Source organism: Magnolia sinica, chromosome 2 (genome assembly GCF_029962835.1).
Source record: "Magnolia sinica isolate HGM2019 chromosome 2, MsV1, whole genome shotgun sequence".
Lineage (NCBI taxonomy): Eukaryota > Viridiplantae > Streptophyta > Magnoliopsida > Magnoliales > Magnoliaceae > Magnolia > Magnolia sinica.
The window spans coordinates 12,976,268-12,994,280 of record NC_080574.1 but is presented as its reverse complement, the minus strand read 5'-3'; the positions used below and the strand labels follow the sequence as shown (position 1 = coordinate 12,994,280).

At 38.3% G+C, this 18,013-nt stretch overlaps 1 protein-coding gene across 1 annotated transcript; it reads right to left on the bottom strand.

Moving 5' to 3' along the window:
• Nucleotides 1–436: 436 nt before the first annotated feature.
• On the bottom strand, nt 437–14,735 carry LOC131235445 (uncharacterized). Its single transcript, XM_058232632.1, has 2 exons — nt 14,511–14,735; nt 437–879 (listed from the first exon to the last, which is right to left on the bottom strand). Exons 1-2 carry the CDS (start codon nt 14,689–14,691, stop codon nt 617–619), a joined length of 444 nt encoding a protein of 147 aa, XP_058088615.1. The 5' UTR covers nt 14,692–14,735; the 3' UTR covers nt 437–616.
• Nucleotides 14,736–18,013: the final 3,278 nt, after the last annotated feature.

The window sequence follows — 18,013 nt, the reverse complement described above, 5'->3', positions numbered from 1 at the left end:
AACCGTTCAAAACAAGGCCTAGTGACAATTAGCATCAGATGAAAGGTTTGGGTCACCCAACAAAACTGAGGCATAAAAATTGATTTCCATACATAATTTTGTTTTTCTCAAACAAGAGAAAAGTAGTATCCATGAAAATCAATTTATTTTCCAGTCAGACTGGAAAATAAATTGATTTTCATGAATATTATTTCTACTGTTCGAGATAACAAGAAGTGTGTGTGTGTGTATAGAAATGCTCACCTGCGAACCAGTTCGTAAGTACTACATACGAACTTTTTTGAGAACTCATCATATCTGATGAGTCTCGAAAATCTGAACGGTCCACATGAAGCAGAATATATATATATATATATATATATATATAATCAATTTTCATTCCTTAGATTTACTTAGAAAATGTGGATTTTAATTTATTTAAGAAACTTGTTGAATGTAGAGCCCAACTATATGAGAAATACTTTCATTATCTAACTATTAGTCTTTTAACATTTCCATATAAAACTACACTTTAAACCAAATGAAGATAAGGGTTTTCAATGTCCACATTTTTATTCTCTCTATCTAAATAACACCAAAGACTACCTAGAAGCAGCACTGCATCTTCCCTGGCTGATCAACCACGACATCGACGTTTGAGAGGCGTTACAGAGAATTTCATTTGCCCAGCAGTACAATGAAGGCGCTCGTGCTCTCCACATGCAAAATAGTATGGCTTTCTCTTCTTCAAAACAAACTCGAAGCCCTTCCCAATTCCTTGCACCACACTGGCCACTAACTTGGCCGTCGTGAAGTCACACGCTGACAGGCTTTTACTATCCTTTAATAAGGAGACGCTATGAGGGAAGGTGATATTGGTGGGTGGATCGTACATGAAAACTACAATAAAATAAAAATCAAAGAATTAATAAAATTACTATACTCAAAAGGCCATTTGGTAATATTAAAAAGTTTAGCTCTTGTTAAGCTCGTCATGGTCAAGATTTTATGCATGCATTTGTCACACATTAAGTTTCACAAAAGCCAAGAAGAATAAGGGCAACAAAGTCTTTGTTTCTAGAGTCCAGATCCTTTGCATGCCACAAGTAGAGTTGTACACAAGTCGAACCGAGTTGAGCTTGGCATAGCTCGACACAGCTCGGCCACTAGCTGAACCCAGCTCGAACTCGGCTCAACTCAATTCGGTCAGCGGCTCAAGTCATGATCAAGCCTGTGCGGCATTTTTTCAAACACATGTAGCGTACCTTCAATTTCTCACGGTATGTAAAACAGCAGCAACAATTTACAGGTATTTCATCAAAAACTCAGTAGGCAACATTAAAATCAAGACACAAGGGTATTTGTTTCATATCCATACCTTCCTCATCACCAACTGAAACTTGGTTGAGTCATTTCATCAAAAACTTGGTTAGCAACATAATATCAAGATAACCGAGTCACCGAACTGGTTCAATCCGAGTTCAATTCAAGTTGGGGTTCGATCCAAGTCGAGTCAAGCTCGGGTAAGCTTTTCGAGCTCAAAAAATCAGCTCGACTTGGCTTGAACTCAGTTTCGAACCGAGTCGATCGAGTTGAGTAAGCTAACCAAGCTAACTTGGTTTGTGTACAGATCTAGCCACAAGCAGGTTTTCCTTCTTGTTGCAATGTGATTGGGCCACATCATCACTAACTGCATTTAATGCAGCAGTGCTGACAACATCTCATATAGACCAATCACATTGCAAAGTAAGAAATCCTTGCTTGTGGCAAGAAAAGGATCTAGATTCTTGTTTCTAACATTTAAAGGGGTTTCTTCTTTCTACAAATGCTTGGAACATAAATATCTCTGTATGATACACACTAATATAGTCAATTCAATAAACTTGTGTAAATGCACCACAAGCAACATCATCTATCTTCAAGAGCAAGTGTCCTTTATGTGCTGCATGTGCTACATATGTTAAATTGCACATGTGCCGCATGTACCAACTTAGATTGTCAATTTTCCAACATGCTCCACATGTGCCATGAGACACCTTTGAGCACCCTGCTTGTCCCACATTGTTAGTATTGTGTGCCTTGGTAAGGCACCGTTTCATGTTTAAACCTTATTTATTCTATTACTGGATGGTTATTCTTTTAACTTTGCTGATTATGTATTTGGAACTTCTAAGTTGTGTGAATATTTGTGAGTCAAAGGAGAAATTTTCTTATGAGAATGTGAGTTTGGACATAATGGCTACAGGCTATGGGAGAGTTGTGTTTTCATATATCTCAGTGCCGTAAATTGAGTGAAAACTAATTAATAATGAGTTTGGATGGAATACCTGATCCGCCACTGGGCTTAATGAAATGTTGGCCCACATTTATAATAAGCAAGTCCTTGTGATAGGGTTGATCTCAGTTATTAATCTTAATGACTATGGGCCATTTGGACATGTATAATATACCTTAGATAATATCCAGTGCCACCTTAAACTTAGATGATTTGAGTTATATGATAAGTAAGTCCTCTTGTTCTTGGGAACTTAGGATTGGACACTGTGGTCATTGTCTGGAGAGAATTGTAGCCCATGGATCTCAATACTCTATTGAGTCATGATCAGCACAAATGCTTAGAACACATGTATAAACATTGATCTTTAAGATGTACGGTCATCCTTTATGAGAAAATCGATAAAGGTCAGGATGGAAGCTCTCCACCATCAAGAGTTAGTTTAATATTAATTATACATTTAATATAGAAGTGTAAGTGTGCCATGTATAGAGGTGGGCATTTTTGACCCGATCCGGTGGATCCGACCCGATCAAACCCGATCCGATCCGACCCGTTCCGAACCGAACCAACGGCCTGGATCGGGTAGGACCGGGTAAGATCATTTAGATCCAACTAGTTTTCGGATCGAGATCGGATAGTGGTTAATCCGGACCGTTCCGATCCGAAAACAAGATCTGAATAGATCCGGACCATTCCGATCTGGCCAGATCCGAAGTAAAAATCAATATTTTTTACTTTTTCTTATGGTGTAGTCCACTTGAGGTTTGAATATTCATCAATTTTGCGTTCAACAGCTAAACTAATCTGAAAAAACAAATGGACGGCGTGGATACACCACATGCATTCACGGTGGGCCCCAAAAGAGTTCACTCACATATGAGAATGAGTTACTTGCACGGCACGTCAACAGGCGGGCAACAGCTGTATTCTGTGTATTACTTGCTTTGCATGTCAACACGGTAGGTTGTGAGAGTATGTATTAAAGTGGCTTAACCAAGTTACTTGGGCCCCACCATGATGTATATTTTGTATCCAACCTTCCATCCATTTGGAGAGATCATTTCAGGGCAATATCCAAAGAATGAATGAAATCCAAAGCTCCAGTGGACCCCAACATAGAAAGTTATATGGACAGTGACGCCCACCATTAAAAACTTTTAAAGGCTACAAAAGTTTTAGATCAACCTGTATTTGTGTTTTCCCTTATTTCTTTATTTTTCAACTTTTGAACAGGTTGGATTTCAAATAAACATTACGGTGGGCCTTAAGATAGTTTCAATGGTGGGAATCATTCTCCCCACTTTTTTCTGCGATGTGGTCTACTACAGATTTTTATCTACATCATTATTTGGCTCATGCCCTAAAATGATATCTCAAAATTGATGGACGGTGTGGATATAACACTTACAGAGTAGTGGGGCCCATAGAACTTGGTGACGTTACTTCAGTTGCCTGCCCAATGGGACAACACATGCAGCAAGCATTGATACAAATTTTTTATAGTCATGTGGAGCCCACCTTGATGTATATATGTTATCTAAGCCGTTCATCCATTTTGACATATCAATTTAGGCGTTGAACAAAAAATTATAATATATTGAAGATTGAAGCGGACCACACCATATGAAATGATCCGAATAGTGTCCAACCCGATCCGACTCGGTTTCCCTCACCGAGTCAGACTCGGATCGGGTCAAATAAATCAAGCATCGAATCTGTCCGAGTCAAGTGACCTGGACTCGGTCTCGGATCGGATCGATTTCGGGTCAGCCTATTAGAATTTCGAATCTGACCAGGTTAGGCCAAATCTGGTCCAACCCGGACCGATGCCCAGCTCTAGCCATGTACATAGGATATTGGTATTAGACATTTAGACACTTGCATTAGAAGATTGAAATCAAGTTAGTAATCTAAGGCCCCATTAGTTTGACTATGATCATGTGTCCACATATATGATGGTGAATGAAAGATGATCAATCCTTAGATGTGGGGAATTGTTGAAATTTGTGGTTTTTGAAAAATATTCAAAATTTTAAAATTTCAGGAATTTGCCGCCAAAACGGTTTTCGGGAATTTCAAATTAAAAAGTACGGTGTGTGCCTTTAGTCCCACATTGAAAATGGTAGAAAAGTTTTTTGAAGTTCATATGTGGATGTGTGTGTAGTATTCTTACTTGGATGTTTTGGAGATGGAGATGCTCGGGCTCGGGCGTGGGCATGGGCAGTGTGGTTGTAGTGGCGCTAGTTGGTGCACTTTGTACTTCACACATGCGTGATCATCGTACGAGAGGTCTAGTGGGAGCCTAGGTGCGATGAGTCTAAAATGAGTCAGGGCTTTATAGGCGACTGAGAACGGTCGGATCATAAATCTAAAACATTCAGCCATCTCTGAAAATAGCTAGCTGCCTTGAAAGCCACAACGATCGGAAAACGGACGAGCCATGATGATCCGACGACCAGAAACGGATGGAATTAATGGTCAACGGTCAGAAACGTTTTTCAAACATTCTGAACCATTGATAGCCACCTAGCAACGGTCCACTCCCTGGTGCCTATATAAACTGGACCATTCCAATCCAAAATCAATCATCTCAACACCGTCTCTCCCATCGGATACTCCGGATCTTCTTTATAGAATATTATGAACATTTCCATCAGATACTCCGGATCTTTTTTATAGAATATTATGAACATTTCCATCGCAGCAATTGTCAAAACAGATCTACTGCATTAAACTATTCCTAAGTGGACTCATCGTGATTGTTGCACGCTGGATCCAGACAAACTTGTCTTATCCTGGAAGCAATTCACCTGTAACTCATCAGCAATTGATAAGGGGGCGAATCATGCTTTAAGGACAGCATATCGTTTTACGTGATTCAGCCTAGTGAAACGAAATTCATATTTTATTTTATTTTTTATTTTCGGTGTATCTAACACATTATTTTTTAACAATCTAAAAGCATGATTATGGATACCGAAAGCGTCGCGTCAGTCAAACTGATGAACCAGGATCTGATCCGATTAGACAGGTTCAATGGTTCAAATTTCACTAGGTGGCAGGACGAGCTGAAATTCCTGCTAGCTGTTCCGAAGATCTTCTATATCCTAGACTCGACTCTCCAGCCTCTGCCTGAAGCGAAGGATACTGACATTCCAGAACAGGTCGCTGCTAGGATCAAGCGACAAGAAGATGAATTGTTGTGTCGTGACCATATTCTCAACGCTCTCTCTGATCGGTTGTACAATCTGTACACGAGGACCACATCTGCTAAAGAAATCTGAAGCACGCTTGAATACAAGTACAAGGCTGAAGAGGAAGGTACACAGAAATTCCTAATTGCCAGGTATTTCGACTTCACGATTATAAACAATAAGCCGTTGCTGGCCCAAATCCATTAATTATAATTGATTATAAACAAAATAAAGGCTTTAAAAATAGACCTACCTGAATCCTTTCAAGTCAGAGCTATTATCACAAAATTTCTTTCGAGCAGGAAAGACTACAGGAAGAAGCTACTGCATAAATTCGAATAATTCACCCTAGAACAAATCCAAATGCATCTTCGTATTGAAGAAGAATCCTGTAACCGAGACAAGAAGGATGACGCTAATGGTGCATCCTCATCCCAGGTGAATACAGTAGAAAGACCGTCCCAAAATAATAACTATGAGAAATCTAATTCCCTTAAACCTAACAAAGATCAAAGAAAATTCAAGAAAATTCAAAAGAAGAAAAATGGCAAACCCAAGGGATCTTACTATGTCTGAGGCAAGACCGAACCTTTCGCCCGAATCTGTAAGGACCACAAAAAGCCTAAGAAAGAGGCTAATACAGTAGACGATGATATCATAGCAATGGTCACAGAAGTGAACTTAGTTTAAGAGAAAATTCTTGATTGATAGTATGATACAGGTGCCACAGTCCATGTATGCAACGATCGATCTACCTTCAAAACCTATGAAGACGTGACCAATTATCAAGAGGTTCAAATAGAAAATGAAGGTCGATCGAAAGTTACAGGCAAATGAACCGTGCAATTACTCTTTACCTCTGGAAAGAAGATAATCCTGACCAACGTACTGCATGACCCAGACATAAGGAGGAATTTAGTCTCAGGAGATCTCTTAAGCAAACCTGGGATTATAGTTGTGTTTAAATCGGGCAAGCTGATCTTGTCCAAGAATGAGAACTTTGTGGGTAAGGGTTATGCTTGAAATGGGATGATCAAATTTTCTTTGAATAAAAAGAATTCTTCTGCTTACATGATTGAATCTGTTACGCTATGGCATGGTAGACTAGCCCATATTAGCTACAGTACCATAAAACTCATGGCTAAGAACGACCTAATATCATACAATGATAGTGACAAAGATAAATGTGAAGTATGCATACGGTCTAAAATAACTAAGAAACAATTTCCTAGTGTTGAGAGATCATCTCAAATATTAGACCTAGTGCATATTGACATATGTGAAATAAATGGCATTCTTACCCGTGGAGGGAAGAGGTACTTCATTATGTTTATAGATAATTGTTCAAGATATATATATATATATATATATATATATATATATATATATATATATATATATATATATATATATGTATATGTATATCTGTTAAAATCAAAAAATCAAGCATTTAATGCAATCAAGATTTATAAATTCGAAGTAGAAAATCAATTAGTTAAAATTAAAATCCTTTGTAGTGACCGAGAAGGAGAATATTTCTCTAATGAATTTTCTACTTATTGTGAATAACACGGCATAATACACCAGTGTACAGCACCTTATACACTACAACAAAATGGTGTAGTAGAGAGAAAATAGGACCATAATTGAAATGGTCAACTCAATGCTAATATAAGCAAAGTTGCCATTAAACCTATGGGGAGAAGCACTGCTAGTCGCATATCATGTTTTAAATAGAATCTCATCTAAAAAAATCAAGACCTTTCCATACGAAATATGAAAAGAAAAAAGACCGAACATAGGGTATCTTAGAGTGTAGGGGTGTCTCGCATACTGCAGAACTCCAGAACCTAAAAGAACTAAGTTAGGACCAAGTGCTATTAGGTGCGTCCTTATAGGATATGCATAACATAGTAAGGCCTATAGACGTCTAGACTTAGACTCAAATGTAATCATAGAGTCTATAGATGTAAAGTTCTTTAATAACTCTGTATTCATGGAGAAAAAGAATACTGAGATTCAATCTCCTAATAAAACCATAAAAGAAACACAATTAGAAGTTGAAACACCAAGTGAACCTCGTAGGAGTCAAAGAGCAAGAATAAAGAAGAGTCTTGATCCTAATCAAATAAACTCTCAACGACTCTCTTTTCATCTAGTTGAGGGTGATAAAGAGAATGTCATTAAGAAAATACATATGGTTTTAACTATAGAAGATGAACGTAAAACCTTTAGTGGAGCTATGACTTTAAGAGACTCCGCTTTTTAAAAAGAGGTCATTAATGATGAAATAGATTCAATTATATCTAACCAAACATCGAAACTGGTAGATGTACTTCCAGGTTCTAAACCAATAGGTTGTAAGTGGGTATTTTTTAAAAAAATATTACACTAATGGTATAATTCAAACATTTAGGGTAAGATTAGTTGCTAAGGGTTTCCGACAGAAAGAATAAATGGATTATTTTGACACATATTCACCAGTGGCTAGACTAACATTGATTAGGATCTTATTCACTCTAGCATCCATACATCATCTTCATATCCATCAAATGGATATGAAAATAACATTCCTGAATAGTGATCTCGATGAGAATGTATACATGGAGCAACCAGAAGGGTTTGTTCTAGCAGGCAATGAAAGAAAAATGCGTAGACTTGTTAAGTCTTTGTATGGATTAAAACAAGCTCCAAAACAGTGGCATGATAAATTTGATTCTAAAGTTCTGTCTTATGGTTTTACACACAACATTGCTGATAAATGCATCTACTCAAAAGTGTGTAATGATTATGTTGTAATCATATACTTGTATGTAAATGATATGTTAATAATCAGTAATAAAATGGAAGGTGTAACTGTAACAAAGAAGTTTCTTTCTTTAGTTTTCAAAATGAATGATCTTGGACAAGTTGATACTATATTAGGTATCAAAGTTTTAAAAAAAACATAGTGGGGGTTATGCATTGTGTCAGTCTCATTATATTGAGAAAATATTAATCAAGTTTAACCACTTAAAAATCAAATAGGCAAAAACTTCGTTTGATCCAAGTATCAAGTTGAAAGAAAACAATGAAAGAGTGGTTGAACAACCAGAATATGTTAATACTATAGGCAGTCTTATGTATGCGATGCAATGCGCAAGACCGGATATACCATACGCTGTAAGTAAACTAAGTAGGTTTAATCCAAATGTTGAACACTGAAAAGCTATAAGTAGAGTTCTAGGTTATCTGAAAGAAACCAAAGAACTATGGCTGTTTTATTCAGAATTTTCAGTAGTGTTAGAAGGATATACCGATGCAACTTGGATATCGAGTGCAGGGGACAACAAGTTCACTACAGGATGGATATTCAACTTAGGAGCTACAGCTATATCTTGTGGATCCAAGAAACAAACTTACATAATGCACTCAACAATGGAATTTGAGTTCATAGTTTTGGCTACTACAGGTAAAGATGGTAAGTGGTTAAGGGATCTTCTATTAGAAATCCCATTTTATGCGAAGCCTATACCGGCTGTTTCACTTCATTGTGATAGTGAAGCTGCTCTAGCGAGAGCCTATAGCGGTACCTATAATAGAAAGTCCAGACACATAAGTTTAAGACATGATTATGTACGGTAATTGATTCAAGATTGAATCATTGCGATTTCATTTGTGAAGTTAAGTAATAACTTGACTGTTCCTTTTACTAAACCTATGACGAGAGAGGTAGTAAGGACAACATTTAGATGGATGTAATTGAAACTCTTTAATCAAAGTTCCACCAGTGAAAGAAACCCAACCCAAACTTAGAAAATCTCTAAAGATCGGATTCAATGGGTAACAAAAAATCATTGATAAGTGGAAAGTTTCAACACTAAATTTAAATAGCCTCATCAAGGATAAAGTGCTGGTCGTTATAAAAGAGGGTTGAGTATTAAAACTTTTAATGAAATCCAGTCAAATAGGACAAGTGTTTTAAGTAACGAAAATACTGAAACGATTTCACCTATGTGAACATAGAAGTGGTGCCGCTTCTCATGAGAATTAGAGTTATCTCGGGATCATTCATAAAACAGGATAAGCATATGGCCATTAAAAGTGTTAAGCGAGTAATATGAAGGAACACATAACGCAAAAGCTATTATGTGTGTAGTATTTTCGGTTATGTCATAGAGGAATAACTAGTTCAATGCTATAACAACCAGAAATTTCGAAATAACTTTAAAATACTTATACTAAGAAAAAATTCAAATCGCAAGATATCTTTCTTTATGTATAATAACTATTATTCTATCTCTGGTAAAGATTTTTCTATTATTTTTTTAAAAAACCAGTGGGGGATTGTTAAAATTTATGGTTTTTGAAAAATATTCAAAATTTTGGGAATTTTCCGCCAAAACGGTTTTCGGGAATTTCAAATTAAAAAGCGGTGTGCCTTTAGTCCCGCATCACAAATGGTAGAAAAGTTTTTGGGGTTTATATGTGGATGTATGTGTGGTATTCTTACTTGGATATTTTGGAGATGGAGATGCTCAGGTACGCACTAGAACACACGCGCGCTTGGGCTCGGGCACGGGCGTGGGCGAGTGTTTTAAATAATAGAAACACTGGAACGATTTCACCTATGTGAACGTAGAAGTGATGCCGCTTCTCATGAGAGTTAAAGTTATCTCGGGATCGTTCATGAAACAGGATAAGCACATGACCATTAAAAGTGCTAAGCGAGTAATATGAAGGAACACATAACGCAAAAGCTATTATGTGTGTAGTATTTTTTGTTATGTCATAGAGGAATAACTGGTTCAAGGCTACAGCAACCAGAAATTTCGAAATAACTTTAAAATACTTATACTGAAGAAAGATTCAAATTGCAAGATATCTTTCTTTATGCATAATAACTATTATTTTATTTCTGGCAGAGATTTTTTTATTATTTTTAAAAAGAAAAAACCCAGTGGGGATTGTTGAAATTTGTGGTTTTTGAAAAATATTCAAATTTTCAAATTTTTGGGAATTTCAAATTAAAAGGTCCGGTGTGTGCCTTTAGTCCCACATCGAAAATGGTAGAAAAGTTTTTGGGATTTATATGTGGATGTGCATGTAGTATTCTTACTTGGATATTTTGGAGATGAAGATGCTCAGGTTGCGTGTTCCAGTGCTAACACACGCACGCACGCACGCGCATGCTCAGGCTCGGGCATGGGCGTGGGCGAGGGCGAGGACGAGGTCAAGGTCGAGGGCGAGTGCGCGGGCATGGGCAGTGTGGCTATAATGGCGCTAGTTGGCACACTTCGCACGTGCGCATCGTGTTGCAGAGTAGTCACTCCCTCGCGACCTTACATGAACCATCGCGAGACGGTGCGATCACGGTGTAAGAGGTCTGGTAGAAGCCTAGGTGCGATGGGTCTGAAATGAGCCAGGGCTTTATGGACGACTGACAACGGTCAGATCATAAATTCAAAACGTTCAGCCGTTTTTGAAAATTACTAGCTATCTTGAAAGCCACAACGGTCTGAAAACGGACGGGCCATGATGATCCGACGATCAGATCTTGTGATCCAATGATCAGAAATGGCTGGAATTAATAGTCAATAGTCAGAAACGTTTTTCAAACATTTTGAACCATTGATAGCCACCTAGCAACGGTCCACTCCCTGGTGCCTATATAAACTGGACCATTTCGTCCAAAATCAATCATCTCAAAACCATCTCTCCCATCAAAAACTCCAGATCTTCTTTATAGAATATTATGAACATTTTCACTGTCTGATTCTGCCAGAACAGATCTACTGCGTTAAACTATTACTAAGTGGAACCATCGTGATTGTTGCACGCCAGATCCAAACAGGCTTGTCTTATCTTAGAAGCAATTCACCTGTAACCCATCAGCAATTGATAAGGGGGCGAATTGCGCTTTAAGGACAGCGTATCGTTTTACGTGACTCAGCCTAGTGAAACAAAATTGATATTTTATTTTATTTTTTATTTTCGGTGTATACAACACATTATTTTCTAACAAGGACATATATAAGTCTTGGATCTTGGCTCACTTTATGAGATTTTCTATGGGCCATTGAAAGTGGATAATGCTTGGATAATGTCCATTAGGATTTATCGTTTCTTTCATGGAATAAGATGAGATCCACTAAATTTACATAAGAACTTGTTTTGAGCTATATTTTATTAGATCGGGGACTCGTTAAATGATTTTACCACTAGGCCCAAACACTCTAATCATTTTAAAATATTTTTAATCATTAAAGTTATTTTAACCATCAAAGCTGATTGTATCTCACTTAATGATGATTTGATGGCTGAGATCTGATAGTTCACTATTTGATCAAAACCAGATCTGGATCAATGATGGATGGCATAAATAATAGAAGGATAAATAATAAGTAAGTGCATGTATGAGGCGAATTAATAGGCTTCATTTGTATTAATGCACATCGAAGTTCCTAGAACAATAAAGGAGTCCTAACACCTCCTTGTATATAAATCATATTATAGATATGAGAGCTTTTACACATAGTGGAAAAAGACATGGAGATCCCCATTGGGCATCAACAAGAGAGGAGAAGTGATGGAGAGAATTGTGTGCATCTCCTTCTCGTCACCGCCATCTTGTTGTTCTTCCCATATCTTCACACTTGTAGAACATGTGGGATCCACTTCTAGCCACTGTGCATCTCCTTCAGCCCCTACTAGAGGTGCAGAAAATGGTTCTCCCAGCTCCTTGAACTGTAGTATATCGAAAAGAATCCCCTTGGTGTAGAGGTTTGCATTGGTAATTTACATTGCGAAAATCATCTACGCCAGTCATCACGTTCAAATATGGCCTAACTGTCTTTTTAGTTTGATCATAGTGAAATATAAGGTTATCACTATGATTGCTTGAGATTTTGATTAATTGTGTTGAATTTTTGAATTTTTGATTGATTGTATTTATTTTTTGAAAAATCCAACCTTTCTATTGCACATTAATTAAAGGTTAAAGTCCATTAGCCTAACCAAGTTGACTTAATAATGCATTAACTTTGGCTAGTATTTAAACCTGAGGTTGTGGTAGGACTTCATGGTCTTAATGTTTTTGGGCTTTGCTCACCCTACGAGGCTATACAAGGCTACATTGGTAGATGACATGTGGGTGTGTTTTGGCACAAGCATGTGGATGTAACACAAGAAACCCATACATTCTGACAAGGGATCCACTTAATTAATGGATCAATCGCGATGTTTGGACTGTCCATTAAGTGGACTTAAGCTAGCTAGTATGTTTTAAACATTTAAAATGATTAATCAATCAATTTTAATAAGGCAGATTTAGATGCATGGATAAGGCATAGATTTTAAATTTTATGCATAGAGGGGCTCATTAAAGTTCATGGGGTTGTGAGCTCTATAAGCGCTTTTTCCACTTAATTCCTACTAATAAATATATCTCAGGGCATGGAGAAGACAGAATGGGCGCGGATTGGATACTGATCAAGGTCAGTTGCCAAATCGCCACTGAAGTGATGTCACCAAGCTCTGTGGACCTCACCATGATGCATGTGTTGTATCCATACGGTCCAACCATTTTTAGAGATCGTTTTATAGAATTTCAGAGAGAATGAGATAGATCTAAAGTTTAGGTGGACCCCACCATGGAAAATAGTGGGGACAGTGACATCCACCGTTCAAAACTTCTTAGGGGCCACGGTAGTTTCCGATGAAGCTGATATTTATTTTTTTTCACTTCATCTATCTCTATGTTAACTTATGAATAGGATGGATCTCAAAAATACATCACTGTGGGCCTTATAAATGTTTCAACGGTGGGTGTGACAGCTCCCACGGTTTTCTGTGGTGGGTCCACTTGAAATTTAGATCTATCTCATTTTCTTTGTAATGCCATAAAACGATCTCTAAAAATGGTTAGACAGTATTGATACAACACATGCATCATGGTGGGGTTTATAGAGCTGGGTGACGTCACTTCAGTAGCCATTTGGCTACTGACCTTGACAGTATCCAATCTGCGCCTGGACATCTTTACCCCTTGGGACACCTATAGGGGGGGTCACACCCACCTCCTTCCTCCCCCTTCACGGTTGTATGCATATCCCTTTTCACACGGGGTTCTTCTCAAGAAACTTGCTTTGGAGTATTGACTTCAGAAGATCATGCGACTTGAATAGTTGTGAGCATCGATTAGTGTTTTTTTTTTTTTTTTTAATGCTGGGGGGGGGTGTAAGTAGACACACAAATCCACCATGTTACTAAAATCTGGAATTTTTCTTAAAAGTTACTCTTCATTTGAAAATTTACTAACACACGTCCATCATACATTTAGAAGCCCAAATGTACCAAGTAGGAAGTTTGCTCAACCGCACAATATGGATAATCCTTTCTTATCCTGAATGCTTAATAAACAATAATTCAAATTAGTCCATGTCAACTAACCCAATTAGCCTAGTACTAATCAACTTGATTTGAAGAAAATTTACCCTACTTCAAAATTGAAAGTAATGATAGATCATTGCAAAGTTGCATAAAGTTGTACAGATCGTGACCTTCAAAATGATAGTTGAAAACATAGTTAACAGCCAAACACTCGGTGCTGGAAAATTCTTGATGGATATCATTTTCTGATAGGGATACTTTTTTTAAACAGAGTAAACCATCCATGTTCCTGGTAACAATCGACATCATCCCGTCCCATGTACCATGGATGGATGGTTCAAATTCGAGAAATTATATTGGATCTGTCTTATCATGCAAAGGAATGCAAATGATCACATGCAGAAAAATGCAACAGTTTGAATCGAATAGATATAAGGAAGATGTACAAGTGCATCTGTGTGAATCCTGACACTCCCAGGAGTCAGGAACTTCCAAACACTCCCATGATGAGTTGGACCCTTGATACCACTAGAAATCCATGGACTACCTTTTAGAAACCTTGATATATCGTGCTGAGAATAGCCTAAATATGTAGAAGAGCACTGTGTGTAGCAAATGCACACTTGTGATGGACAGATCTAAGCCTAGATCACACATACCTAACCTATAACACCATAAAAAACACTTACCCAATGTATCATTCTGATAAAACGGCGCGTTTTTAAGAGCCCAATCGGTGTAATTGAACCCGTATCGCCAGTGGTCGGACCCTCCAACAATTTTTGTTGCAGCCCAGCTGGCCGCAGGCATGGAGGTAAGCACTAGGACATGGAACAGTAGTGGAAAACCAGACCCATATTTCAAGCCCATTTTCAAAAGAGATGCCAAGATGAGCGGAAAGTGGTGAAGAGGGTGCACGGCCTTGGGGTCCATATATATCAAAATGGAACGAAGGGAAATACCCAAAATACCCTTGCCTTCATATAATGCCCCTCTTTGTCTCTGTCAACCAATTTTTCTTTGATAGCTTAGGACTGGCTTTGAGTCTCATTTGGACTAAAACTAGTGAGGTTTGGGTGATTTTCCACTGGGAAAGTAGATAAAAGTGCTCCATTAAGCGCCAAAGACGGCATCTTGATTAGGAGAAGAACTTTGGTACTTAGGCAGTATGTGATGGATGATACACAGGCACTTGGAAATTACTTAGAAATTGCTTGCGTGGAGAACAAATAATTCATTTAAACTGTCCAAATCATGGGTCCCAGTTTAGATGTACATGAACAAAGGATTCAGATTATTTTATTATCTGACTATCAAATAATTCATTTAAACTGTCCAAATCATGGGTATTTATTGAACGGTTCAGAATATCCTATGGTCTTATTTCAACAAATATGTGTCTACGAATCGGCGGTTTTTTTTAAAAGTAATATGATATTGGGACTGTGAATTAGAGTTAGTGGGTTCCAAAGTTCAGTCGGTTTAGATTTATCTAGTATACGCCAGGTGTACTATTTCCGAGTGCCGGAGTATCAAGACGATGCCAGAGTATGTCAAAAAATACTCCTTTGGGATGTTTTTTTTTTTACACACGCACACACACGCCACACACTCACGCCGTTGGAATTTCACCACCTATGGGTACTCGAACCCTCCTTTGGGAAGTTTGAGTGGAGGGGTTGTGACATGAAAGAGACGGTCTCCGTCTTGTTATGATGGAGACTCTATTCCATCCGCACTTGTGGCTTCCAATAGTGGATAAGTACCATCCATTGTGTGGACCCTAATGTGGATCGACTGCAACTAGCCAAGCACATGGCCTCTTTAATATTTTCCACGCGATTGATTGATTTGCAATGGAACGGTTGAAAACAGAAGTGGTGAACGGTTGGAATTCAGCTGGGAAAAGCTGAAGAAAATTGATGGCTCAGATTGTACGACCATTGAAATTTCGCATAGACAGCCATGAGCTGTCCTTTCTCTGCCAACTGCCCGAATGAAAGAATGCTTGTATCATAAGCCGGTGGCTGACTTTATGGGAGGACCGGGCAGTTATGTTTCTGTGTCCTTGGTAGGTATGGTGGGTTTCAGTTATTAATTTTGGGCAGAGCTAAATGGCTAGCCTCCCCATAAGAGCCGGAGTGTCCAGTGTATGCCAGATCGAAACCATTCATCAAATGGGCCTCACTTGTTAGCTTCTATAAATTAAATAAAGTCTTAGATCCCATTGTCCTAATTTACTGTGGGAACCAATCAGAGTGAGTTACATATGATCTGAATGGATCTGCATGATGTATTTGAAGATAATTAAAAATATACGTAGACCATTTTACAATAATATAACTAGAGCATATTAAACAAAACTACGAGCAATCATGTAAAAGCAATTATACAATAGACGATGGTGAAAGAAGTATCAAAGAAGGCCAAGTACCGTTGAACAGTTATAACAATAGCTAGAATATGGAAAGGATCTAGATGACCAAATTAAAGTTATAAATAATAGAAGAATTCAGCAACTCACACTAACCCTATTAAACCTAAATATTATGTTTAATTATCCTTTCAATTATCATTAAATTATATTCTTTAGCATAATCAATTTACTTTTCTATTGCGTGAATTACATTCCTTAGTAATCATCTACTCTTTGCTTGTTGTTTACATTGCATAGTGTAATTTGTAGTGTTAAAGAAGTAGCTGGTAATCATAACAATAGTTTGGGTATACGCTTATATATTAGATTCAATTCCTCATTTAGAAAGTCATCTCCCAATCATTCTCTTCGACCATCTCTTTCTCCCTAACCATTTCTTTCTTATTTTTCTTTTATCTGCATTGAAAAGCTCTTTCGTGCATCAGTCAATTGTGTAATACATTGCTAGAGAACGAAACCTACACTCTGAATATCACTTTATCATATTTTACACAGTGATTGAGTGGTTGAATAGATCGGCTGATTTCAGTCATATATTATATATCTATCTTCTTGAGATTATAGTTGTTCGATTTGAATTAACCTATAAATTCAATTCTAACATACCAGCATTCAAACGACCTAAAACCAGGGCCAACGCCAATCATCAGATGAGCCACACGTCAATATTGATTGTGGACTATGATCAAGTTTTAACAATCAGTTTCTTCGCGAACTTGTGGCTCACCTGACGAAAGCTAGCTTGACTTTCACAAGCATGGTGGAGCCCACCACATAATCGACCTCGAAGTCGCCCACAGATGCCCTGATGTAGCCCTCGATGTCACTTGGATGTCACCACAGGGTATCAGCTATTTTGCTCGTGGAATGCGAAGCCCACTTGGGCGAGTGCACCACGCACGTGGAAAAAAAGGCACGCTAAAGCAAGACCAGAGCCTCTTCACTCCAATCGCTCGGCATTCAATTTTCCAGCAGTTGTTCGGGTGATAGGCTATCCATGGATCCCATTCCAAATGAAAATTCTTGCGTGACCTGCGTAGGTACTTGGGGAGCGTGCCTACCACTATTGTGAGAGGAATGTATTTACGTGGATGAGATCCAAACCGTCCATCAGTTAAAGCACCAGTTCTTTGTCCCCGATCCCGAAAATAGTGCTCGTTCAACACTCATATGGGCCATCCCACAGGGAATAATACATAAAAACTATATGTTCACGTCTTATGGCCCACCTTAGTTTTGGAATATTGTGATTTTTGCGAAATGCTTTCATTCTGTTGAGGAAAGCTAGATGAATGGAGTGGATGAAATATAGACACCATGGTGGGTCTACAGAAAACTAACGGTGACCTACCTGAGCTTTGGATGGTCAGGATTTCTTGATTCCAGAGGGAATAAGAGTCAGTATACCTGATGAACGGGTTAGATCTTATGAAAGTTAGACCCGCGTGGCAGAAGGTACGCTCCTCGCGTTCCCCGCGTGTCACGCCAGCTTCTTCCCATCCAAGCCCCGAACGCCAATATACTGATGAGATATCCATGACGAAGGCCCAGCTAGGATTCCTGTGCATCGAGTGTGAACGGAGACTTAGATGTGTTCGTGGGATGTGCTTTTGTCTCTTTTCATCAAATCGTCCATTTACAGGGTTTTGATTCGATGGTTCCGATTGTGGTTGTAAATGCGAAAAATCAATGTATTGATGAGATATGCATGACGAAGGTCCAGCTAGGGTTCCCGTGCATCGAGTGTGAACGGAG

What these genes read in the sequence shown, in the direction of transcription:
- LOC131235445 (XM_058232632.1), bottom strand. Translation starts at nt 14,691, where the DNA reads ATGGGCTTGAAATATGGGTCTGGTTTTCCACTACTGTTCCATGTCCTA. An exon ending in TTATCAGAATGATACATTGG is followed by an intron (nt 880 to 14,510) that starts GTAAGTGTTTTT and finishes ATTTTATTGTAG; the next exon opens with TTTTCATGTACGATCCACCC.